The sequence below is a fragment of the Hirundo rustica genome, chromosome 22 (genome assembly GCF_015227805.2).
Source record: "Hirundo rustica isolate bHirRus1 chromosome 22, bHirRus1.pri.v3, whole genome shotgun sequence".
NCBI classification, from domain to species: Eukaryota; Metazoa; Chordata; class Aves; order Passeriformes; family Hirundinidae; genus Hirundo; species Hirundo rustica.
The window spans coordinates 5,689,515-5,714,061 of NC_053471.1; the positions used below are offsets into that span (position 1 = coordinate 5,689,515).

The window sequence follows — 24,547 nt, forward strand, 5'->3', positions numbered from 1 at the left end:
CCCGTTCTGCGGGGCCGCTAAATGAGGGTGAGAGCGGCAGCGGCCGCTCCGAGCAGCGTCACACGCTGAAGTTGTTGGGACAGGGTTTGTGCGGCTGTGGGAGGGGGAAGCGCCCATTCCCCTTCCCCGGGCCGCTCTCCCCGTGCCCCGGAGCCGGGCGGGGGCGGGCCGCGGCGGGGGCGGGCCCGGGGCGGCGGGGCCGGCTCCGCACGGCGCAGGTTGAGAACCGCGTGGGCTCCGGGAGCGCCGGGAGCGGAGCGAACCGGGCCCAGGCAGCATGGCCCAGCCGCGCTGCCGCTCCGTGCTCATCACCGGCTGCAGCCGCGGCATCGGGCTGGGGCTGGTGCGGGGGCTCGCAGCCGCCAGCCCCTCCCCGGATTTGGTTTTTGCGACCTGCCGCTACCCCGAGAAGGCGCAGGTAAGCGGGGCGAGGGCGCCGGGGGTCCCCGGAGAGGGGCAAAGGGGTCGGGAAAGAGGAGAAGGCACTTTGGAAGCGCGGAACATCTCGAGCATCACTGCGCCGGCAGCGAGAGCCCGGGCTGGGATGGAGCCGGGGCGGGTGGAGCTGATACCGGGGAGCTCTCCGCGGCTGGAACTGAGGTTTATCGATGCTTGGGAGCGCTCCCGGGAGGAGGAGAGCGAGCGGGACACGGCCGGGCAGCTGCAGCATCTCCAACGCTCCTGCCATGCCCTTCCTTTCATCCCCGAGTTTCTGGCTGGATTTGCTGCTGGAGATGTCTGTCCTGTCCTTGTCCAGGGAAGGGACAGCCCGTCATCCCTCAGAAAGCTTTCCCGTGGGACCCGCCGAGCTTTCCTTCTCTCTCTCCGCGGCGTGTCCGTGTCCCCAGCAGCAGCCGTGCCCCGTCCGCCTCTTTTTTTCTGCCGCACTTGGAATACGTGAGAAAGCCCAAACGAGCGATGAATTAAACCCTCCTCTCAGCGCCCGTCCTGGCCGGGCAGGGCTCAGAGTTCCTGCTGGCAACAGGAGCTGTTGTTACCTGCTGCTCGTGGATCCACTCGCAGCCCTCTCTCTCCCATTTCAGCCCAAATCTGCTGCAGCAGGTTTGGGGACTCCTGCCCATCCCTAAGCTCCTATAAAAGACAAATTTCCTACTGCCAGACAAGTTTCTCACACACCTCAGTTTTGGGAGGCAGCTCGCTGGGGGTGATCAGTCACCCTGTGACCAGCAGTGTCACCTGCTGCACGCCCAGGCGGATCTGGGCTCTCCTCGGTGAGGGGCGATTGGGGCAGCGCGGGAGCACTCGCGGGTTTCCATCCCCCTGCTCCTCCCCTGCGCTGCTCCAGAGCTGCAGGAAGAGCAGCGCTCAGCCCCGAGAGTGTCTCCAACCCCTCTGGAACGGCCCAGGACTTTGGGAGGAGAATCCACACCCCCAGCCCCATTCCTGCATCTCCCCTATCTCAAGCAAGGCAACGGGCAAATTCCCTGGCACGTGTAGAGGGAAACAGAGCCCCTGTGGATGTTCCTTCTGGGGGATTTGGTTCCTCTCAGGCAGACTGTGATCGCACCGTCCTAGCAATCATCCAAACACAGCAGCTTTGTTTACTGCTTAGCTACAAAAAAACCCACAAAAAACAACCAAACCCTAAAAGGTGATGCTCAGAATGTGGGACAGGGCTGGCCAGGTAACAGCAGCAGCCTGACCTCTGCTTCTCCAGAAGCTGTTGCTGCTCTGCAGGTACTCGTGAAACGGAAAGAAAATATCTTAATTTAAAAAAACCCCCTCCAGCACAAAGGTACCTTTGGGATATTTCTGAATGGAAGTGCAGACAAACAGCCCAGCGAGGCTGGGATCAGGTGCACAGCTCCCTTTTGCTGGTCCCTGCAGCTCCCCCCACCCCGAGCCCCTCCTGGCACCACCTGAGCAGAAATTCGCTCCATTCTGTTCCCTTTTAACTCCTGTTACCCGAGCTGGCACCGCTCCCAGCCCTGTTTCCTACGAGTGATTGCACAAGAGCCCGGTGTAGTAGTGGCACAGGAAAGCAGCAGAGACATCTGACCTGTGCTAGATCGAAATCTCCCTGCCTTGTTTGTCCTAAAGCTGCTTCAGCCAGCGCTGAGGGAGGTTCTTTCTCTTTTTCACCAAGTGACCCCTGTGATTTTTCATCATAATGATCTCGGATCCATTACACGGAGAAGTGAAATGGTTCCTTCAGCAGGAAGAGCCTCCTAGGAAACATTACACGGGCAAATCTCAGCACAACTCATCAGATCTGGGTTGGGTTTTTTGGGGTTTTTTTTGTGTGTGTGGTCAATATTCCAAAACGTGGAGTAAAAAGGCTGCAAACCTGCGCAGGAAGATGAAACAGCCCCCAGACAGTGCGATGTGTCTGGGAAGAGTCTGGGTCACTCCTCGCTCGCGGGAGAAACCTGGAAAGCCTCTGGCAGGGTGTCTCCTGTAGGCAGGAAGCTGGCCAGGAGCCACGTTCCAGCAAGCCCAGCGGTGATCCTGCCGGCCACATGGGGTGCATCCTGAGCCTTTTTTTTTTTTTTTTTAGGGGGGCAAGTTTTGTCCTTGGTGGATCGGGGTGGGTTTTTGTTCTTTGTAAGGACCTCTAGGCCATGTGCTGTGCTTTGGCAGGACATCAATGGAAACTGCAGTCAGCTGAAAACAGATTTCTAACAGATGGGTTTGGAAACTCCACAAGGAAGAGAGATCTTTACTAAAGGTACTGTAGTGGTTTCACCGGCATTATCTGCCCCATCTGCAATGCACAAAACCCTTCTGACCCTCTGAGAGTGTTCCCACTGAGCTGCTGGTCCTTGGGGCTGGCAGAGGGCAGGAACAGACCTGCTCCAGCCTCCAGCAATGCCAGTCTTGGTCATGGGAGCACCAAATTCAGCTCTCAAAGCTTGGCTCCAGCCTGGCGGTGCTGCTGAGCATGGTAGGAAAGGCAAAATGATTTTCTTGTCGTTTTTATATATCTTTGTTTCTTTCTCAGAGAGGAACTTCCGCTGTCGCTGACTTTCCAGTCAAATTTTGAGCACCCAGAGTTCAGGTCCCTGCTCTCCAGGGATTGGCACTGCAGGCTCAGCTCAGGGCACACGAAATGGGCTTGGCCCATCTCAGACCTGTTTGTTGGCCCTGCACACTGGGCTGTGAAGCTGAGGGAGTTTTTCTTTCTCTGCACACCTGGGTCAGTGCTTTTTTTCCTTCACAGCAATTCAGGTTTGGAGTTTGGATTTTGGATTTTTTCCCCTTTGGCTTTTTTGTTGACCATATGAAAAATCCTCCTTGATACAAGTGAATGGTCCCCCACTTCCTCTCCTAAAGCATGAGAGGATGAACCCAGAGAACAGCAACTCTGGACAGTTCCTTTAAATTCTGCTCTCCTCTGGTTTGGCAGAGCAGCATTTTCCCATTGCAGAATGGAAATGGGCAGAGCTGAAATGAAAAGGCTTTTAAAAATAATCTTGCAGTTTTTAGAGGGAAAGTGATTAAATACGCTTAGCTGCTGGCAAATGCAGTTCCACCTCGGGCGAGAATCTCTCAGCAGAGTGATGACTGAGTATTTTGGAGCCCTCCAAGCAGTGGACAGAGAAGAACCCCTAAGGACCTGCTTTTCCAAAGATGCTGGGGAAATCTGACTTTGCTTTCCTCTCTTTACCGGGGAAAGCGGCACATCTCCTGTAACTCCCCAACCTTGGGGTAATGCTGAACAGCTGCAGGCTTTTGCATGTGAGTCTGTGCTGGCAGAAGTTGTGAAAACTCGAGTTCTGGGGCTGAGGAGCTCCTAGGTGGCCTCCCCAGAACATTTGCCTAACAAATGGGCTGCAGATCACACGATAACGAGCCGCAGGCCCGCAGGCAGCCAGATAACCGCTGCCCCTCCTGGAAAAGCATCACCGGAGACTCCTCCAGCCACGGCTCTGATTCCAATCTGCCTTTTCTTGGGCTGCTCCAGCGCTGACAGCGGGAGCAGCTACAAATCTCCCGGGAAATAATCCCGATGTCCTGTCTTTGCTCTCCAGATGGGCAGTCATCACCAGGGAGCCAGCACAGGCTCACGGACACAGCTGGAATTCTCCCCGCACTCCTCTATCTCTTCTTTGCTCCTTCCTCCCGCATCCTGCTTTTCCCTTAAAAGGGAAAAACTCTGCCCTGAGCGACTGCACTTAAAAATGTTACAGCCCCAGGAGTCCCCTCTGCAGTGGGGGAAGGAGCAGAGGGCCACGGGGTGAATAAACCCCTGATGCCAGGGGATCTGCACAGGAGCATCTCCCGCTTCTCCTGCTCTCCCCACAGCCCCAGCGAGTTCCCAGGTGAACAAACTCCCGGCTGCTCCAGTCCTCTGGGAATCTTCCAGGCCGTGCTGTGCAGCTTCCCTTGCTCTGGAGCAGCAGGTTCTGTTACAGACGGCGCCTGCTCCCCGCTCGGACGAGGAGCTCTCTGCTCGCTGTCCCCGTCGGCTCTGGGGCTCGTTTTGCCCTTGAACACCCACATTTCCCATATTTCCCATATTTTAGCCGTGTGGTTCGCAACCGGGGACAGCGGCTGAGCGATCCGCGCACCAGACACATCAGGCAGAGGGGGCATTTCTGAGCCTGCATCAGGCACAGAGGGCATTCTTGAAGTCTTTCTCATTTAGGGTTATTACGGAGCTGTGTGGTTGGGTTATTTTGTTTCCTGGCGTCGTTTTACACTTCCTCCAGCAGTCAGGTCTGGCTCTCCTGCAGGCGGAGCGGGCTGCGGCGCAGGGCAGCGCTGTGGGAGCTGTTCCAGGGTTGAACAGTGAGCTGGCTGTACACTGTGATACCGAAAAGCCGTCTCAGAGGGACACAGAAGAATAGGATACACCTCTGGCTCTGTCCCGAGTGCGAGCAGGATGAGGTGGAGGATTCCCAAGCACCTTTATCCTGCCCGAGGGCCGTGTTTGTTCGGCGTGATTGCTTCCAACTGGCTGAGAGGGGCCGGGCCCTTTCCAAGAGCTGTAACTGCAGTGGATGAAGCCTTCATAAAGAAGGCAAAGTAAATCTTGCTAAATGACAAAGACAACAAAACATTCCTGGTCGAAAGCTAGCAATAAATAGCCTGTGTGCTGATGAGTCTGTGTCCGGAGCCCTGAGTGCCAGAGGACCTTGTTTAAATGGGAATGGGCTGACTCTTTGCTAATCGTAATTAAAAATCAGCAAGCAGGAAACAACAGATGCTAATCAGAGTTCTAATTCTTGTCTTGGACTCCCTACGAGTTGATTCTCAGGGGTGATTGTTCAGGTGCAGAGCAGTTCTGCAGCTACTATGCTAAATAAACATAGCGTTAGGAGGTTGTGTTGTGGCTTTTTGTTGGGTTTTGTTTGTCTTGTTTGTTTTTAAATTATCTGTCACAGCACACTAATTAAAATTTACTTTGCTGGGATATGTTGGCTGTACCTACTTATCTCAGTCCTCCTTTTCTCATGTTCCTTCTAGTCACAGGAGGGGGAAAATAGGCTTTCCTGCAATTTTCAGATGTTCTAACTGGATTTTTCAGCTTATATCAGGTGTAACATTCTTGAAGACCAAAGCTGTCTGGATCAGCTTTGTGCCTGGGAGCTGCTTCTCAGAAATTTAAACCCCTGAAGTGGGAGTCACTTGTTAACCAAGTAATTAACTGGAAAACCCATTGAATTTTAAACCTAATTTGCATGCAGCTATTGTAATTTCATGCTGTCTATGTACTGGAGGATGCTTCAGTTCTTAATTGAAAATATTGCTTACTCACTTCAGTTGCTGTTGCTACCCGATGCAGCTCTGCCCTTTCAGCAGGAGTGGGTAGCTCCTTTCTGTCGGAGGGTAAAGCACATCAATAAATGAACTATAAATAAACGGACAAACCCTGAGAATCCAGAGCGCTCCTGGAGTTTATTATTATGGGCTCAGTGATACTGTCAAACTGAAATCCAGCGACAGTCCAAAGGCACAGAGTCGCTGCAGGCCTTGACACGGCAGAGCTACTTCATCCTGGACTACCAATAAACAAGACAGCGTGTTCTGGGCCTTTAATTTATGGAAATCTGTCCCACCAAGCTCTGTCCAAAGCAAGGAATGTCTTCTGGTTTTGTGCTTCTTACTTGTTTTTCCTTCCCCCTCCCCTTAATAGCCTTAACTGCAGTTGTAGATTGGCCTCGGAGGGAGAACAAATCTCCCAAACAAGCCTGGAGAGAACCCTGCAGGGTCCGAGGTGAGATAAAAGATGTGATCCATTACGGTTTGTCAGAGGACACAGAGTCCCTAAAGCGTCTCCAAGGGGCAGAGAAGGATTCTTTCCAAACCTGCCCTCCCGACCCCAATTCCCAAAGGGCTCCTAAAGAAAGGGATTTGCTGGGGCTGGAATGTTTGGCCAGGTTGCTGTGTCTCCTGAACATGACTGGGAATATGGAATCCATCTGCTGTGCTTGGCCACACTTCCCACTTGGCTTCGTGGCACAGAAACCTGAGTATTCCAGCAGGGCCCATAAATCCAATTTGGACACACTCTGTGCAGCCGGAACACCGGAGAGCACGGATTTCTGCAGGAACACCACCGCTGTGCCGACAGGCAGAGGAGGGAATTGCTCTCCTGGACAGTGGCTGTGCCTGGGACTGATTTCAGGGTGGGCTCCACCTCCGCTTACGAGAACTGACGCTAACGAGGCTGCTGGGGAAACGGAATTCCCATGGGGAAACTGCTGGGGAACTTCTCCTGCAAACAGGAATCCCAAATGGCTTTTTAAAGGCGTTCCTGCTGCCCTGAAGTGATGTCCAGCACTAGAGAATTACGCTTTTCTTAGAGAATTGGGGAGGCTCTGGATTTTTACTGGAATGCTGAGAACTGAGCACTAAAACTGAGAAATCTCCCACTAAAAATCCAGCACGCTGGAGTCTGGACTAGGCAGGGGAAGAGTCCAATTTCTAGATCTGGCTCTTAGGAAAGCTGCTCAGCAGGCTGGAAAACAAAGGATAATTGCTGCCTTCAGTCTAGTCATGAAAATATTTCAGTTGCAATTCTGGAGGTGCAGAATTCAAAGTGATTTATGTAATGGAGATACATATAATAAAAAAAAATTTCTTCTTCCTAGGAACTGCAGCAGCTTAGCAAGCAATACAGCAACATCAAGCTCCTGCAACTGGGTGAGTAAAGGGCTTTATTTCAGAAATTTGTTCACATTAGGTGAGTGCATCTCAAAAAATTGGTCTCCTGGGTGATCAGTGGCTAGACACGATCTCCAACAGCTGAAAACCATCTTTAGATAACACGGTGGAAATGTGATTCTGTAAAACCTGTGCATTTTCACCTGTGTGCTGCCCAAACGTCCCCACCGAGCCTCAGCTTTGGTTTGGCACGGGTTGTGTGGTGCCAGGCACAGCCTGGAGCCTGCACTGCTCACTGGGGCCCTTCCTGCCTCTCTGTGCAGATGTGGTCTGTGAGAACAGCATCAAGAAAGTGGTCAAGGAAGTGGAAGAAATCGTGGGAGACAAAGGCCTGAACTGCCTCATCAACAACGCTGGCATCAACGTGCTGGCCTCGCTGGAGGAGGTGACAGCAGAGACCATGCTCACCATTTATGAAACCAACACCGTTGCCCAGCTGATGGTCACCAAGGTAAGGACTGGGAGGGATGGGATAATCTGGGGTTTCTCCACCGGTGAGCTGGACTTGTCCAGGTGTTTGTCCCCTTGGAAGTGCACAGAGGCAGTTCTGACATGGACCTGCCTGTCTGGAGAGCAGCCAGAGCTGCTGTTCCTGCACCTGCTGTGGGATCACTTCATGGCAGCTGGGCACAAGAGGCTGCTGGAGGAAGCTTTCCTCTGAGCTGGGTCTGAGGAGCCATCACCACGTTGTGCTGGTGGCACAGAGCCGTGCTGGCATTCCTGCTTTGAATGGGGGAATGATCCAACTCCAAATCACCAAATTAAAGCAAACTCTGGTGTTCACAGGCGTTCCTCCCCCTGCTGAGGAAGGCAGCACAGCTGGGCACTGGAATGGGCTGTCACAGAGCTGCCATCATCAACATGTCCTCTCTGGCTGCCTCCATGCAGCTCGTCCAGGCCAATGAGATGTTCCTCAAGGTCTATCCCTACAGGATAGCAAAGGTTTGTGGGCTCCCCTGGGCTGTGCTCCCTGGCTGAGGGCAGGTAGAGACCATGCTGACCTTAGGAAGGGCTGCAGCACCTCTGTGGACACAAAAAGTGTTGTTGCTCTTCACGTGGGTGGGAATGGGAGCTGTGGAACACTGCACCTGGAGCAGCTTCTGGAGAACAGGCTCCCAAATCCCTGCTCTGATACAGATCTGCTCCCGAGGGATTTGGCACTGGGGGAAGAGCTGATGCCATGGAGTGTGGGCTCCATCAGCTGTGCTCCTCTCCCATCCAAGAGAGAGAGCAGGCAGGAAGCTCAGCAAAAGGTGTGCTGACCTCTGTGTGGTGATGGCAATCAGTGACAGGTGGGAATTTTGGTTTTCTCACATCCAGAGATTGAGTTTGAACAGATAGTCAGGATCACACATAGAGCTTCTCCTACACCACCTACTCATAAGCTGTTAAATGCCTGTTTTCCCTGTTCAGAAGTAAGTGAATGTTTGTGTAGTGATTAGTGCAGAAAAACACAGGCCTTATGTCAATATTATTCTCCTCACAGCTCCTGAGGCGTTTCAAATGCTACTTTATCTTCCATTACAACTTAGTTTCGTCTTTGGGAAGTAGGTTTGTGGCGGTAGAGCTTTCAGAGTTCCCAGAAAGTCTGGATGAGTTAACGAGAACATCTTCCTGCCCCTCCCTGTGCCAGGAGACAGCAGGGTGGAAGGGAGTGCCCCCCAGATGGGCTCGAGGTCTTGCTCAAGGCTCATAATCAGCACATTAATAGGTGATTTCCACTCCTGCAGACTGCACTGAACATGATCACCCGGTGTCTCGCTGCAGACTTGAAATCAGACGGAATTCTCTGCATTTCCTTGCACCCAGGCTGGCTTCAGACAGACATGGGTGGGAACATGGTGAGTGCCAGCGCTGGAAATGTGACAGTGGGGCTCCCGTGCTGTCCCGAGCCCCTGGCTGTGCGCCTCCGTGTGCTGGGACGCACAAAAACACATCCCCCGCCATTCTAGAACCTCCTTACGTGCATTTAATTCTCTTCTGCAGGATGTTCCCAGTAATGACCTAAGCTTGATTCATTCCAGGCTCCCATGCAGGTGCAGGAGGCTATCCCAGGTATTCTCTCTGTTCTGGACCGTCTCGGTGAAAAAGAAAATGGTTCTTTCCTGGACTGGCAAGGGGAAACTCTGCCGTGGTAGAAGTGCACAGAACTCTACAGGAGCAGCTCATCAGCCATAGTTTAACCTTGCCACTCCTGTCTGTGTCTCTAGGGATTTTTTTACACACTTGTCGAAATAGCCAGTCTGACACTCAGCCTCTCTCTAGGTGTATTTGGAAAGCAAAGTGGCTGAGTCTTTCACTTGGTATCGCTACTGCTCTGCTCTAATGCTTCCTGCAGACACTACCGTGCTCTCGGTGATGGGCATCTCCTGGAACCCTCCACAATGGATTCAAACCTGCAGCTTAAATCCAGGGGCTGCTGGTTCCTTCTCACTTCCAAACCCAAAGTGGGCTTCTGGCTCTTTGCAGAATTAAATGACCTGACCTCAGAGTAAGGCCAGTGTAGGCTGTCAGATTACAGTATGCTCAGAAAATACCTCCTTTCATTTCCTTTGTTCCTAACTGAGTCAAGGCTGAAATTGCCCAGCTTTAAACCAAGAGAGTTTGGTACTTCTGTGAATTCTGTGGCAAGCTCTGAGTGTCCCCAGGTTGCCAGTGTACACCAGGCTCTTGCTTTGTTCCCAGTGGGTGACTAACAGCCTGATATGGGGGTGGGAATGTTGTTTTGTACATAAACTTCTGAAGTGTCTTCAATAAAGTCTTGATTAAACAGTCTGTTTACCGAAGTGTTTACTTCATTTAATTTCTCCTCACAGGTTTCTCTCTCCTGACAAGGGAACTTTATTCCTTATTTTCAGGAAGAAATTCTAACCCATGCTAACCTTTCAGGGTAGTTGGGTTTGACACAGTGGGGTGTACCTAAAACAGAGACAGACCCTTGTTCAGGTCTGAAACACTAAAAGCAGCTGGTGAATAAATCTCTTGTGTTCTGGCTGAGGTAGGTATAAAACCAAAAAGCCCTTTGAAGTCTGGGATTGGCTTCAACATCCCTCCCTCATGCCAGCTGATTAGGCACTTTCATGCTGTGCCAAGGTGGTGGGTTCCTGTGCCGAGCAAGAGAAGACAAACAACAGCCAGGTAAGGGGAGAGGACAGGTGTGGCTGTCCCTGGACAGCAGCCACCGGGACCTGCCCCCGGATGCAGACAAGGGTGTGGCAGGGAGAAGTGTCTGTGCTTTCCGTGATCCCTGCATCAGCAGGGATCACTGTAACAGCATCACAGAATCCTTCTCAGAATCACAGAATCCTCAGAATCACAGAATTGTTTTGGTTGGAAGATCTCTGCATCAGCAGCGATCACTGTGACAGCATGAGAGAATCCTTCACGGAATCACAGAATCCTTCATAGAATCACAGAATTGTTTAAGTTGGGAAATCCCTGAATGAGCAGGGGCAGGCTCACTGTAACAGCATGACAGGATCCTTCTCAGAATCACAGAATCCTCAGAATCACAGAATTGTTTAGGTTGGAAGATGCCTGCATCAGCAGAGATCACTGTGACAGCATGAGAGAATCCTTCTCGGAATCACAGAACCCTTCACAGAATCACAGAATTGTTTAAGGTGGAAGAGCCCATCTAGTCCAACATGTGACTGATCCTCGCCTTGTCACCCAGCCCGGAGCACTGAGTGCCACGTCCACTCATTCCTTGGGCACCTCCAGGGATGGGAATTCTACCACGTTCCCATACTTAACAACCCTTTCCATGAAGAAATTCCTCCTGACGCCCAAAATTCCTCCCGATGTGGCTCTTTGTGCCGCGCTTCCCTGCTCAGACAGGTTTTAGTGAGGTGTTCCTGTGACTCAGCAGGTGAACACATCCCAGCCACCGATTTTCCAAGTGTGGCTGAGATCTCTGTGCGCACTGGTGGGTGAGGGACACGCCTGGGTTGAACTGGTTGAAGGATTTAGTTTGGAGCAAAGCTGGGGAAGGGTTTAGAGCACCAGGAGGGGCTGAGGGAGCTGGAAAAGGAGCTCAGCCTGGAGAAAAGGAGGTTCAGGGGAACTTTTGGCTCTGCACAAGTCCCTGACAGTGGGGGACAGCGCCAGGTCGGGCTCTGCTCCCAGGGAACAGGGACAGGAAAGGGAACGGCCTCAGGCTTTGCCGGGGGTGGTTTAGGTTGGATATTCAGAAAAATTTCCTCATGGAAAGGTTGAAAAGCATTGGAATGGGCTGTGAGGGACGGTGAAGGAGCACGAGGGGCCATGAGGGAGCACGAAGGACCAGGAGGGACCAAGATGGGCATTTCGAGGGATCATGAGGGGCTGTGGGGGAACCATGAAGGACCGTGAGGGACGGAGACCGGCACTTTGAAGGATGCTGAGGGACCATGAAGGACCATTAACAGCCCATAATGGACCGAGCCCGGCACTTTGATGGATGCTGAAGGACCATAACAGCCCATAACGGACCGAGCCCGGCACTTTGATGGATGCTGAAGGACCATAACGACCCATAACAGCCCAGAACGGACCGAGCCCGGCACTTTGAAGGATGCTGAAGGACCATAACGACCCATAACAGCCCATAACGGACCGAGCCCGGCACTTTGAAGGATGCTGAAGGACCATAACGACCCATAACGAGCCCGGCACGTTGAGGGACCCTGAGGGCGCGTGAGGGAGCGTTTCCCCGCGCGCCGCCAGGGGGCGCTGCGGCGGGCCGGAAGTTCCGGTGGCGGCGGGGCCGGTGGGTGATGGCGGCCGTGGCGGCGGGGCCGTGAGGGGAGGGCGAGAGCGGCGGCCCGGGGGCTCCGTGCGGGCCCTGCCCGGGCCGGGGCAGCGCCGGCAGTGCCGGGGGGGTTGAGGGGAAGGAGGCGGCCCCTCGGTGACGGCCCGTTCTTAGGCCGCGCGGCTGCTCCTCCCGGCCTAAGGGAGGAACAGGGCTGTGCCAGGGAGCTCGGCTGGAGTTAGTGCGTTTTTAAAGTTAAAAACAGCCCAAGCTTTATTAGTAAATCGCCTCCGCGGCTCAGCTGGCCCGGTGCTTGACCCTCACGGCAGAGCCCGACAGTCTGAGGGTAAAACCCGGAGGATGCTTAGGGTCTCAGCCCCTCTTTTGGGGATGTGGGGTTGAATAGGGGAGGTTTTTATAAGGCTGCATGTTTGCATTGCTGAATAAATGTTCTTATTTGAACAGTCATTGCTGGCTCTGCCAGTGAACAAAGTGAAACAAAATGTTAATATCACGGCTGAGTTCCCAGTTACTGAAGGCCTCGAGAATTGCAGGTAAATTGGTATTGTGAGACCAAGTTTTCTGTTTGTTTGGGTTTATTTTCCTGGGGTAATTGGGCTCCCAGAGGTTTCTTTTCCACCAAGCAGTGCAGGAGAGAGGAGGCTGTTGTTGAGCCAGTGGTTGTCAAATGTTTTTATGTCTCTGATTTACTACCTAAGTATGGTGTGGCTTTAGTTTAACCTCTTTTAACCCTAGGAGAAGATTCCCTTGCAGGGGAGAGGTTTGATACAGCAAACATTCCCTTACCATTCCAGATAGATTTTCCATCAGAAAACGCAAAAACATTCCACTTAATGGAATCATGGAGAGGTTTGGATTGGAAGGGACCTTAAAGATGAAGGAATTCCAAACCCTTGCAGTGGGCAGGGACACTTCCCAGTGAATGAGAGCCTTAAAGAATATGGAATTCCAACCCCTGCTGGGCAGGGACACCTTCTAGTGAAGGAGAGCCTTAAAGACCATGGAATTCCAGCCCCTGCCAGTGGAGGGGAGCCTCCACCCTGCTCTGCCTGAGCAGCTTACCCAGTAAAGTATAATATATTTGTAACACTGCAGCATTGTAGTCGAAAGTGAAAATTGAAAATCCTTCCTTGCTTTCGTGATGACGATGGAACTTCTGCGAGTGTTTCCCTTCATTAGCTTGTTCTGGCCGGAGCTCTCTGGTGGTTTGAGAGCTGGGCAGAGCTTTTCTCGTGCTCCTGCTGGAAAATTCCACCTTTTAAGTGCAATCCCTTTCTCCCAAAGGCCACCTCCTGCCCAGGTCGGTGTCCTCCTTCCTCTGCTGCCGCTCTCCGTGCGCACGCTACAGCACCCAGCCCCCCAACACGAGCGGCGCCCAGCCCCAGCAGTGGCACACGCTGGACCCTGAGCTGGAGGAGATCCTGGTTCCCAGGAAACTCTCCATCAGCCCCTTGGAGAGCTGGCTGACGGTGAGGTACTCCCTCCCCAAAGCTGAGGGGGCTCAGGAAGAGGCGAGCCGTGGAAGCCCAGAGCCCTGCGAGTGTCCCCCTCCTGCTGGGACGGGGGATGTGGAGGAAGGAGAGGGAGCCCCGGGTGGCAAAGTGCGGTGCAGGAACGTCCTGAAGATCCGCAGGAGGAAAATGAACAGGCACAAGTACAGGAAGCTGCTCAAGAGGAGGAAGTTCATCCGCAGGAAGATAAAGGAGGGGCGCAAGAAGAAGCGTCAGGTGAGCTCAGGGGAGGGGGAGTTCCATCAAACCGGCCTCTCTTTAGGTGTTGGATCTAAGTGGATCTGGGGAAAAATGGGTCTGAATGAATTCAGCATTTAACCTCAAGCTGTGCCAGGGGAGGGTCAGGTTGGACAGCAGCAGGAATTTCTCCATGGAAAGGGTGTCCAGGCATTGGAGCTGCCCAGGTTTGGAGTGCCCATCCCTGGAGGTGTCCAGGGAATGCCTGGAGGTGGCACTCAGTGCAGGGTGACAGTCACATCAGTCACAGCTGGACTCAGAGATCTCTCCCAGCCTCAGTGATTCTGTGATTCCAAACATAAATGTGATCATTGCTGGGCATAACTTCCTTCCTGTAACAGTAATTTACAAATCTGTGTGATTAATGGAGATGAATTTTAGCATTTATGTGAAGGATGAATTCATGTGCTTACCCTGTGTCAGGGAGGCTGCTTTAATCTTAATTTCTTCCCTTTCTTGCCACCATCCTCAAGTGCTTCTTATTTTATTCTTTTATATAGAAGCCTTTTACTTCCTTTCATAGAAGGGGGTGAGGGAGGACATGGGGTTTGTTCAAGCTGGGGAAGTTCTCCTTCAGCACTGCCTTTCATGGGATATTAAATTAGTTGATTCCCTCGGAATTCTCACCTTGCCCAGATGCAAAGTGGGCTTAATTGCAATTCCACTGCTTCAGATTTGCAGTGAACTCTGTAAAATCCTCTTATTTCCCTTACCGTACCATTGTCCACCTTCTCATTTTTCCTTGCACAGGACTTTTAAAATGATACTACCAAAATGCTTGTTCATTTTAGTGTCTTCTGATGTGTTTTCTGCAGCAAAATTCAATATTTTGTCACTTAAAACCTTTGTTTCCTTTGTGTGTGTTACACCTACCCTGTCCTTGGGACACGTGGGCAGTGGCTGTTGCTTTTGAGCTGTGTTACCTTTTTTTTTTTTCCTGTTTTAGATAAAATTCGAGAAAGATTTGGAGCGCGTCTGGAAAAAAGCTGGCTTGAAAAGTGCTCCTGCTGGGTGGCAAACCCCCAAGATCTACCTGAGGAGTTCCAGGCGATGAAAAGAGAACCACCTGTCACAAATTTTAACCTGCAATTGTAATTAAAAAAAAAATATTTAAGTATGTTGATGACATTTAACCTTTTTCTGATCGTGATGAAAATAGTCGGAAGGAGTTTTTCCAAGGACAGGCTGGCAGCTTTTCCTCCCCAAAGGAGAGGTGTGAGCTCTTTTCTGGTGGTTTGGCACTGCTGTCCTGTGGTCACTGCTGAATTTCTGGAGTCTCTCTTTGAGATGAGACTGAACCTGAGACAAATCAGGTGTGGGAGATGGGACCAGTGAAAGAATGCCTGTTGTTTATATGGCACAAACCTTTGGAAAAGTTCTTTCCTAAGCTGCATTCTTTCACAGCCTTACTGCAGAAAGGTTGGGGGTTTCCTAAGAGTTGTGGTGGGCTGGGAATTGGATCAGAATTCCATGGGATTTACCTGCAAGAGCTTTTGTTGTCTCTTATCTGGAGCCTTGGTGTGCACGTGCCTTGGGCATTGTGTGAGCGTCCTTAAAGGACACATTTATTTTTGTGTTCTGTTTTGTGCTAATAAAAAAATGGTTATTTTTGTCTTTGACTGACCTCTGTCACATAGAACATCCAGATGTTGGTCAAAGGAAAAGCTCAGAGCTAATTACTCATTAACTACAAAAACTTTTGTGCCTGGGACAGGCCTGATACAATCAGCTGCTTTTGCATGGTTGAGGAGAGTTGTGAAAGCTGTGAAAAATACGGGTGTTTAAAATAAACCCTGACAGAGGATTTCTTACCTGGGTCCTGCTTTGGGTTCTGCTTTTCTTTTGGGGGCTCTTTTGAGGCAGTTCTGGGTGGTTTAGTGTGATTTTAACTTTTGTATTTTGGCAAAGAGATGGGGTGGGCTGAGGGGGAAAAGAATGAGCTCCTCCAGGCTGGGAAACTCCCTGAAAATTACTCCCTTTTTTCTGCTAGGAGAGAATAAACTGAAAGGGAGGAAAATAATCTGTGGAAATCATTGCTACAAGGTGCAGTTTAGGACATCCTGAGCCACAGCTTCTCTGGGCTTCACCACCCCTCACAGGCAAGAATTCCTTCCTAACATCTTTAATCTCTCAGGATTTGTGTTTTCCTTGTGGGAAAAACTCTTGTCTTTTAAGGCACTCATCAGGTTTTACACCCCAGGGCTAGGTCAGCTTCCTTCAATGTTCTTGACCATGGGATGAAATTTGAGGCTCCGCTGAACAATCAGAGAGATGGAAAATGCTCCTGATTTTCTGTAGAGGGAGCATGAGTCCAGGATATATTCACAAAGCTTTATGAGGAGCTGCTCTTCCTCTCCAAAATATCTGCATCCCACTGAATCCCACACTTAGCAAAGGTTGATGTGTAGCTGTGGTAACAACAACAAATCTGCAGGCAGGAAAGCTTTGACTTAAAATGCCCAAAATATCGAAGATTTCCGTTATTTTGCTGTTCTGAGAGGAGGAAATGGTTGAAAACCAGACAAATTCATGGTGTTCATTACAGAGCTTGGAGATAACTGGTGGGGTGGTGGTTTTATGTCACTCATTGGGCTGGAAAGGTCCCTCAAAATTGGAATATAAATCAAATGTCTCTCATCTTTTCCCTAATTCTTGGATTCCAAGCACTTCACTGCAGGCAGCAAGCTCAGCTGAACAGAACCAGTTCTTTGGGTTTGGGTTTTTTGGTTGGTTGGTTTTGTTTTGGGTTTTTTGAGAGGACAGGGGTGATGCCTCCTCCTTTTGCTGCTGGAGGATTTCTCTGCGAAAACCCCGGAGTTGTTCTGATATTTTTATTGTGATATTTATCTTTCTTCCATTATTAAACTCCAGTCTCAAAAGGGATTAAATCAGCCAATATCAGGGGATGTTTCTGAGCATTTGGTGTACAAAACCCCCTTTGGGGCATTCACAGGACCTGAGCACCATTAATAATTAATAATTAATGCCATTAATAATTCCTGAGCAGGAACAGTGGGCACTTTCACTCTGGGGAGCTCATGCCCTGTTAAATGGGGCGCTTTCATGTGAAAACCCAAAATGTTGGTGTACATTGGCTCCAGGAGCTCTGAGCTGCTCCTTCTCAAATCCTGGAGCCAGCTCTGCTTTGGTGGGACTGATCCCTGATCCAGAGGTTCCCAGTTGAACAAACCAGGCTTGTTCCCACCAGCTGAAAACCTGGCTGAGGTGAAATTTCTGATCTTACAAACAGCACCTGAGGCTGACTCAAATGCCATCTTTGCTTTTTCACCATTCACGCTGTTCTCTGTTTTCCAGGAAAACATCCTGGTTTGGGGTCATTTGGGCTGAACCTCTCCAAAAATAACAGCACTCTCTACCCAGCCTGGGGCATTTGCAGAGCTGAAATGGGTTTGAAAAGGGTTGTTTTTTTTTGTTGTTGTTGTTGTTATTTTTTTCCATGCTGCTTTTTAAATAAATAAATAAAAATGTCAATAACTGTAGCTCCTGTAAACATCTGAGGTAGCTTGGAGCAAACACAGAGTGCTGGTTTTCCTGTGGAAGAATCTTGTTTTCAATCAAGTTCTTGCTTGACTTTCCCTACAAAACTGAGGAATAAAATTGAAACAGGGAGTTCTGTGAGTCAGAGAATTTAAGAAAATCATCTGATACATCACTTTTGTGCCAAATCCCTGATTTAGGGATTTTTTTTTTTTTTTGTCTTGCTACTTGCATGGACACTAAGAACTCTAAAACTGAGACTTGTCCCCCCAGCTGAATGCAGCTGGAATTTTCTGCAAAATAATGGGAGGAAGGAGAAGTTTGAATGGACAGTGGCATCCTGACAAGGCTAAATGGAAGTGGCTAAAATTTTGTTTGAAGTAGAAAACATGAACTATTGTTTAAAAAAAATGTTGGGTTTTTAAAATTATTATTATTTTTTTTATTTGTTCAGCAATTGAGGCTTGGTGCTGCTCAGGCAGCTGTTGTGCTGAGGGAACGTCACTGCCTTTGGTGTGTCCAGGTCTAGAAAAAAACCCGCTCCTGGAATGGAATACTTTGGAATTCTCCCTCGTAAAGTGCTTGGTGTTCAGGAAGTGGAATTGTGAGCGAGGAGCTGGCACAGCAGGTGGGAAAGGAGCAGTCAGGGTTGTTGTGTTTTAAGGGAATTAGGCCGTGGTAGGACGACCTGGCTGAGCTTTGCCACCAGCCAGTGAGGAACTGGTTAAAGCTGAGGGAGAAAAAGAGGTGGAAGAAATCGAGTTGGAGTCAGCAAAGTGTGAACAGCCCCACGTTACTCACCTGGCATCAGTCCCTGCGTGAGTCAGGGCTGCTTCCTCGGGACAAAGGGTTTGTGCTGCTGGCAGCACTGGCACGGCCAGCCCGGGGTGGCACAGGCAGGACAGGGTGGCACGGCCAGGACAGGGTGGCACAGCACAGGCACGGCCGGGAGAGGGTGGCACAGCTAGGCCAGGGTGGCACAGCACAGGCACAGCCAGGACAGGGTGGCACAGGCAGGACAGGGTGGCACAGCACAGGCACAGCCAGGACAGGATGGCACAGCACAGGCACGGCCAGGCCAGGGTGGCACAGCTAGGCCAGGGTGGCACAGCACAGGCACAGCCAGGACAGGGTGGCACAGCACAGGCACAGCCAGGGAAGGATGGCACAGGCAGGACAGGGTGGCACGGCCAGGACAGGATGGCACAGGCTCGGACAGGGTGGCACGGCCAGGACAGGATGGCACAGGCTCGGACAGGGTGGCACGGCCAGGACAGGATGGCACAGGCAGGACAGGGTGGCACGGCCAGGACAGGATGGCACAGGCAGGACAGGGTGGCACGGCCAGGACAGGATGGCACAGGCAGGACAGGGTGGCACGGCCAGGACAGGATGGCACAGGCAGGACAGGGTGGCACATCCAGGACAGGGTGGCACAGGCAGGACAGGATGGCACAGGCAGGACAGGGTGGCACGGCCAGGACAGGATGGCACAGGCAGGACAGGGTGGCACGGCCAGGACAGGATGGCACAGGCAGGACAGGGTGGCACGGCCAGGACAGGATGGCACAGGCAGGACAGGGTGGCACGGCCAGGACAGGGTGGCACAGGCAGGCACAGCCAGGACAGGATGGCACATCCAGGACAGGGTGGCACAGGCAGGACAGGGTGGCACAGACAGGCACAGCCAGGACAGGGTGGCACAGACAGGCATGGCCAGGAGAGGGTGGCACAGCCAGGGCAGGGTGGCACAGCACAGGCGGCTGGGATCTGCCCGGCAGCACCAGGTCCACCCCCAGGGTAAATTGGCACTGCTCACCCGTGACTGAGCAGCCCTTGGCTTGCTCAGACTCTTTGAGTTCTGCAGCTGTGGCTTCGCCCAGGTCTCAGTGGGGCTGCCAGGGTAAAGTCACCTGAACTTTTCCACTTTGCTGTGAGAGGGAAATAGGGATTTCCACACTGTTCTGAGGGGGAAATGCATTTCCACCTTGTTCTGGGGGAGAAATAGGGATTTCCACATTGTTCTGAGGGGGAAATGCATTTCTACCTTGTTTTGAGGGAGAAATATGGATTTCCACATTGTTCTGGGGGAGGAATTGCATTTCCACCTTGTTTTAAGGGAGAAATAGGGATTTCCACATTGTTCTGAGGGGGAAATGCATTTCTACCTTGTTTTGAGGGAGAAATATGGATTTCCACATTGTTCTGGGGGAGGAATTGCATTTCCACCTTCTTTTGAGGGAGAAATACGCATTTTTACATTGTTCTGAGGGAGAAATTGCATTTCCACACTCTTCTGAGGGAGAAGTATGGATTTCCACCTTGTTCTGGGGGAGGAATACGGATTTCCACACTCTTCTGAGGGAGAAATGCATTTCCACCTTGTTCTCATGGAGGAATATGCATTTTTACATTGTTCTGAGGGAGAAATTGCATTTCCCCTCTGTTCTGAGGGAGAAATAGGGAATTCCACATGTGGTGTCATCTCCAAAGTGGAGTGGGAAGTCTCCCTTGATTTCTAAAGGAGGCAAAGCAAGCAGCACCCTGGGGTTTTTTTAGCTAAAATTACGGTTGCCAGAGTCCTCTTGGGTTAATCCTGTGCAAATACACTTTTCACACAGGCTGCCCTTAAAAGCTGACCAGGCTCCATGTTTATGTGTCTATATTTGGCAGCAGGGTTATACTGCATTATGGAAAGCAGCCTCCTTTCACCCAAAGTATTTTTATTTTTAATGAAACGGCCTGCAGACCTGAGGTAAATAACACAACTCTGGGAGGCACCTTTGAGCACCCTCTTCAGGACCAACCCATTAATTTTTCCACTCTTTCCCCAGTCATTTCTGATCTCAAAATAAGCTGGAATCCCACTGCTTAATTATTTTAGGCGGGTGCAATGGATGGGCTGCAATTAGTGTCAAAACCTCCCGGGACCAGAGCTCTGTTCCCACGTGCAGAGAGGCCACAAAATGTGGTTTGAGGCACAGTGCTGGTGGCCACAGAGGGGACACAAAATGTCAGCTCTCAGCTCCTGAGGACTTCCAGAATGTTCCCATTCCTCACAGGAATGAGCAGTGCTGGGTGCTCGTGGCTGGAGCTTTTCCCAGATTGGAGAAATCTGATTTAGTGGTTTTTGTGAGGGGAGTGAAATTCAGTTTGAGCAGTGCTGGGTGCTCGTGGCTCAGGGTTTTCCCAGGTTGGAGAAATCTGATTTAGTGTTTTCTGTGAGAGGAGTGACGTTCAGTTTGAGCAGTGCTGGGTGCTCGCGGCTCAAGGTTTTCCCAGGTTGGAGAAATCTGATTTAGTGTTTTTTGTGAGAGGAGTGAAATTCAGTTTGAGCAGTGCTGGGTGCTCGTGGCTGGAGCTTTTCCCAGGTTGGAGAAATCTGATTTAGTGTTTTCTGTGAGAGGAGTGACATTCAGTTTGAGCAGTGCTGGGTGCTCGTGGCTGGAGCTTTGCCCAGGTTGGAGGAACCTGACTTTGTGCTGCCTGTGGGAGGAGTGAAATTCAATTTGTGGTCAGGATTTGTGGTGTGGTCAGCCTGCTCCAGGGGCTTGGGAGTGACCTGGAACACTGGACAGTGATGCAGGATTTATGGTCACTTTTTCAGCTCCGTTGCTTCTCCCCTCTTTTCCCCAGACCTTTGTGTAGGATTAACGACTTCCACGTAAAATGCCTCAAAATCTGAAACGACAGAGGATGCAAAATTCCTGCCCCTTTAAAGATGGGAGCCAGGTCTGGTGGCTGGAATTCAGAAAGTGGATGAGTGAGCCAGGAGCTGCTGCTTTCTCCCACATTTCTGGAGAAAAACCCAGGGGCTGAGCGCAGTTCAAAGGGGTGATTTGATGCCTCAGCCATTTCCTCCTGAGCCTCGCTGCTGTCTGCCGGCTCTCAAATTGGACCAGGACTGGGGATCCATCCCCCAGAGCGCAGCCTGATGGATTCTTGGTGGATTTGGGACAGCTTGAGATGCTCCAGAGCCACGTGGGAGTGAATCAATCCCGTGTCATGGGTTGGACACTTCTGTCTCAGCCACTCCAGGTTCAAAAGTTGATTTTGGTGGATTTTTTTGTACAAATTTAGAAGGTTTGGGAGCACTCAGTTGCAAGTGGCCCTGAAAATAACCCTGACTTCCTAGGAAAATCCAGCTGCTGGCTGCTGCTGTTGACCTTAGGGAAGGATTAACAGAGGCAGATCCATGAACAGGGGCACTCCTGGAGTTCTGAGTGCTGTAACTCCAGGTCAGAGCTGCCCATTATTCCATCCCCTCGTGGTTCATGGAGGGATTTTGAGCTCATACCTGGTTTTTTCTGTAACACCCTGGCTCTCAGAATAGACTGGGAGATGAGTACTTAATAATTTAAATGAAATCAAAGGCAGAAAATATCATTTCACTGGGGTAAAGAAGCAGCAGGTAGGAATGACTCCTGGTTTCCCTGGGGAACGGGAATACTGGGAAGATCTGAGAGGCAAGAGGGATGAAATGGAAAGTTAAAAATGAGGGTTCTTCCCAAAATCTGCCCAGGCTGGTGTGCAGCTGGTCCAGCTCTGCCCCTGCTCTGCTCTGTGAGTTTGGGTGACTCATTTCCTTTTGTGTTCCATGGCTCCCTCCTGCTCCTGTCTGTTTAGATTCCAAATTTTTCCTACCAGGAGCTGCCTGTGCTGTGTGGGATGGACCCAAGTGTGCTGTGACCAAGAGAGAGCCTTGCACACATGAATGAAGGAGCAGAAAACACATTTAACGTGACTTTAGTTACTTTTCAACAGCATTTAAATTGAAACAATCGTAGCGAGTACTTAAATTCATTTTTTTTTTTAACTAAAATTATTTTTATAGAGAACCAGTTTTTCAGATTTACCTTCTGACAGTTTGGTCATGCCAAAAATATTAAACTTACCAGAAAACTATAATTTACACCTGCTCTGTGGGTATCAGTGAGGTGCTGCTTTGAGTCTCTCTTTCCATCCCTGATTTATTTGCTGCCTGTTGTTTTCCCATTTCTCCTCAGTCAGTTGGGGTTTTTTTGGGGGTAGCTTCTGTCTGAAAGAAAAAAAAAAAAAAAAAAAAAAAAAGAAACCAGTGTTGGTTTTGGGCAATTTCTCTGTTTTTGTAACTGGTTTCTATTAATGGTTTTGAGATGAATCCCAGGAATCCGAAGCTTTCCAGCCAAAGGCGGTGTTTAAATATTGTGCCATCCAAGGGTGCTGGAACGTGGGGAGTTTTTGGAGATGCCTTGTGGGTGCAGACACAGCTCTGTGACCTGCTCCAAGGACAGCAGAGCTGGGAGAACACACAAACACATGGATTAATGGGAATAACCCGCACAGCTGGAAAACTCTGGAGGCTGCAGTTTAACTCCTCACTTGGGCGCATCCTGGTCTGTCCCAGACAATCCGCACAGCTCAGCGTGCTCAGCTGATCAAAACCCTCAAATTCCTGCGTTCCTGGACATGCACATGAATTCATTTCTGCTCCTTGGGTTGCAGGCAAGTGGAGCTTCCAGCTGGGGATTCGAGGCAGGAGGAAGTTGTGGAGCTGCCTGTGAAGGACAGCCCCAAACCCACCTGCTGTTCCTATTCCTCTGGTCTTGAATCAAGATGGAGCCTCAGGCTGCACCAGGGGAGGGTCAGGTTGGACATCAGGAGGAATTTCCTCATGGAAGGGATTGTTAAATGTGGGAATTGCTGCCCAGGGAGGTTCGGAGTGCCCATCCCTGGAGGTGTCCCAGGAGCACTCAGAGCTCTGGGGTGAGGACAAGGTGGGGATCGGGCACAGGCCTCTGATCCTGGAGGGATTTTCCAACCTCAGCAGTCCTGGGGTTGAGGAGTGCCTGGGCACAGCATGGCAGTGACAGCCAGTGGGGCGTTTCTGTGGATTTCACCTGTCTCTGGCTGTCCCAGGGCTGGTATTTATTGTTCCCAGGATGTTTTTTCGTTCACCCCCATCCAAAGGTGTCGGAGCCGTGCCCTGCTCATCCCCCAGCCCGTGTTTGCCTCAGCTGCTTTGGTGGCTGTATCTCAGGCTGCTGATTACACAGGAACAAAAGAACATCTGGTGACAGCATCACCTTGTCATTCTGGATGTGCCCTTCAGAGAAGGCAAATCAGGGGTTTTTGTGTTTGTGGCTGGGGAACAAGCAGGGTAATGCTGGGGCTGAGCGGTGCCTGGCTTGTTCCAGCCCTGCAGTAATGACAGGCTCTGCCTCGCAGCCCTGGCATTGTGGTTGGCTTTTAATTCTGTCCTTTCAGTTCACAGCTCTTGCTCGAAGCTGGATTATTTCAGGCTTGCTAAGGGTTTGGTGGCAGCTGGAAGATTTGGTTTAAAGAGAAAAGCTTTGCCACCAAGTGAAAAATGGTGTCGGTGTAAATTAACCCCGAACTGCGGTGCCTTTCTTTTGCTGTTCCCAAGCCAAGTTCTTTTTTTTTTTCCATATTTTATTTTGAAGAATCCTTGCTGCCTTTGCCACTGCCAATTAGCTGTACTCTTGTACTCTTTATTCCTAAACTGTGGCATTCCCTACTACTTTTCTGTTCCAGGAATTTTATCCTTTTTTCTTCCTGTGAGGAGGTATTTTCTCCTTTGATCCTGGTGGAACACCAGGTCCTGTATTTAAAGAAGCTGTTGATGATAAGCTTGGAGTGCTGACAAATCCTGCACACGAGGCCTTGGACTGTAATTTGTGTCAGGAGGTCATTAATGCCGGCATTCCTTTTTAATTCCTGTATTTATGGCTGTGAAGGTGGGGTGGAAGGGGCCACTTCCACTCCTCTTTCCCAGGGTTAGTGGCTCTCAAAAGCTGCAATAAAGGATGGAGGGTTCCCCTTGGCATCAGACCTTTCTCCTGATCTGATACTTTTAGTTTTTCTGGCTGCCGACCTTCAATTTGGATTTTACTGGGAAGTCTCTCAGTGCAGCCTGAAAACAAAACCGGTAAAAATGGGAGAGATGGGGAGGAGGAAACTTCCTGACTATCATAACTTCCCACAAGCCAAGTACCCTTGTGACCCCTGCACTTTGAGCAGGGCTTTGTCCACCGCTTTAGATCTGAATTAGGTGTGAAATAACGGATTTCTTCTGCCACCAACAAAAAGAGGGGAACACGGGAGCCTCTCTTGTGCCGCTGACCCGAGCTGATGGCAGGTGCAGAGCCTGCAAAACCTCTCCTGTTGCTGCTGGAAAGTCCCTTTCCCTTGCGTGGGTGAAGTCGCTCTCTCTGGTCAGGATTCGTGGGCAGCTGGAGATGAGCAGTGGGCAGCCAGGGGATGCTCGGTGTGGGGAGAATCAATCCCGATTCCCCTGGGGGCGGGGAAGGAGAAAGGCTGGGGGGCACTGCTCAGCTCAGAACGGAGGAGCTCGTTAAAAATTCAGCTCCTGGACCAGGAAAAATGTTGACACAGCTGCTCTTCCAGGATGTCTTTG

The 24,547-nt window shown here is 50.8% G+C and overlaps 2 protein-coding genes across 4 annotated transcripts; both read left to right on the forward strand.

Moving 5' to 3' along the window:
- The first annotated feature begins 212 nt into the window (after positions 1-212).
- LOC120762279 (C-signal-like) lies at positions 213-9,903 on the forward strand. The gene is made up of 6 exons (XM_040084522.2): positions 213-418; positions 7,059-7,110; positions 7,395-7,582; positions 7,918-8,073; positions 8,862-8,972; positions 9,156-9,903. Exons 1-6 carry the CDS (start codon positions 278-280, stop codon positions 9,267-9,269), a joined length of 762 nt encoding a protein of 253 aa, XP_039940456.1. The 5' UTR covers positions 213-277; the 3' UTR covers positions 9,270-9,903.
- Positions 9,904-11,839: 1,936 nt separating this feature from the next.
- AURKAIP1 (aurora kinase A interacting protein 1) lies at positions 11,840-15,451 on the forward strand. Of its 3 annotated transcripts, none has more exons than XM_040084526.2 (4): positions 11,840-11,881; positions 12,329-12,417; positions 13,169-13,611; positions 14,579-15,451. In XM_040084526.2, the coding sequence occupies exons 2-4, from the start codon at positions 12,366-12,368 to the stop codon at positions 14,684-14,686; spliced, it is 603 nt and encodes a 200-aa protein (XP_039940460.1). In that variant the 5' UTR covers positions 11,840-11,881; positions 12,329-12,365; the 3' UTR covers positions 14,687-15,451. The 3 variants fall into 3 exon arrangements, with proteins under 3 accessions (XP_039940460.1, XP_058279306.1, XP_039940463.1); XM_058423323.1 differs by lacking the exon at positions 11,840-11,881 and adding an exon at positions 11,898-11,911 and having other exon boundaries at positions 12,328-12,417; XM_040084529.1 differs by lacking the exon at positions 11,840-11,881 and adding an exon at positions 11,995-12,209.
- Positions 15,452-24,547: the final 9,096 nt, after the last annotated feature.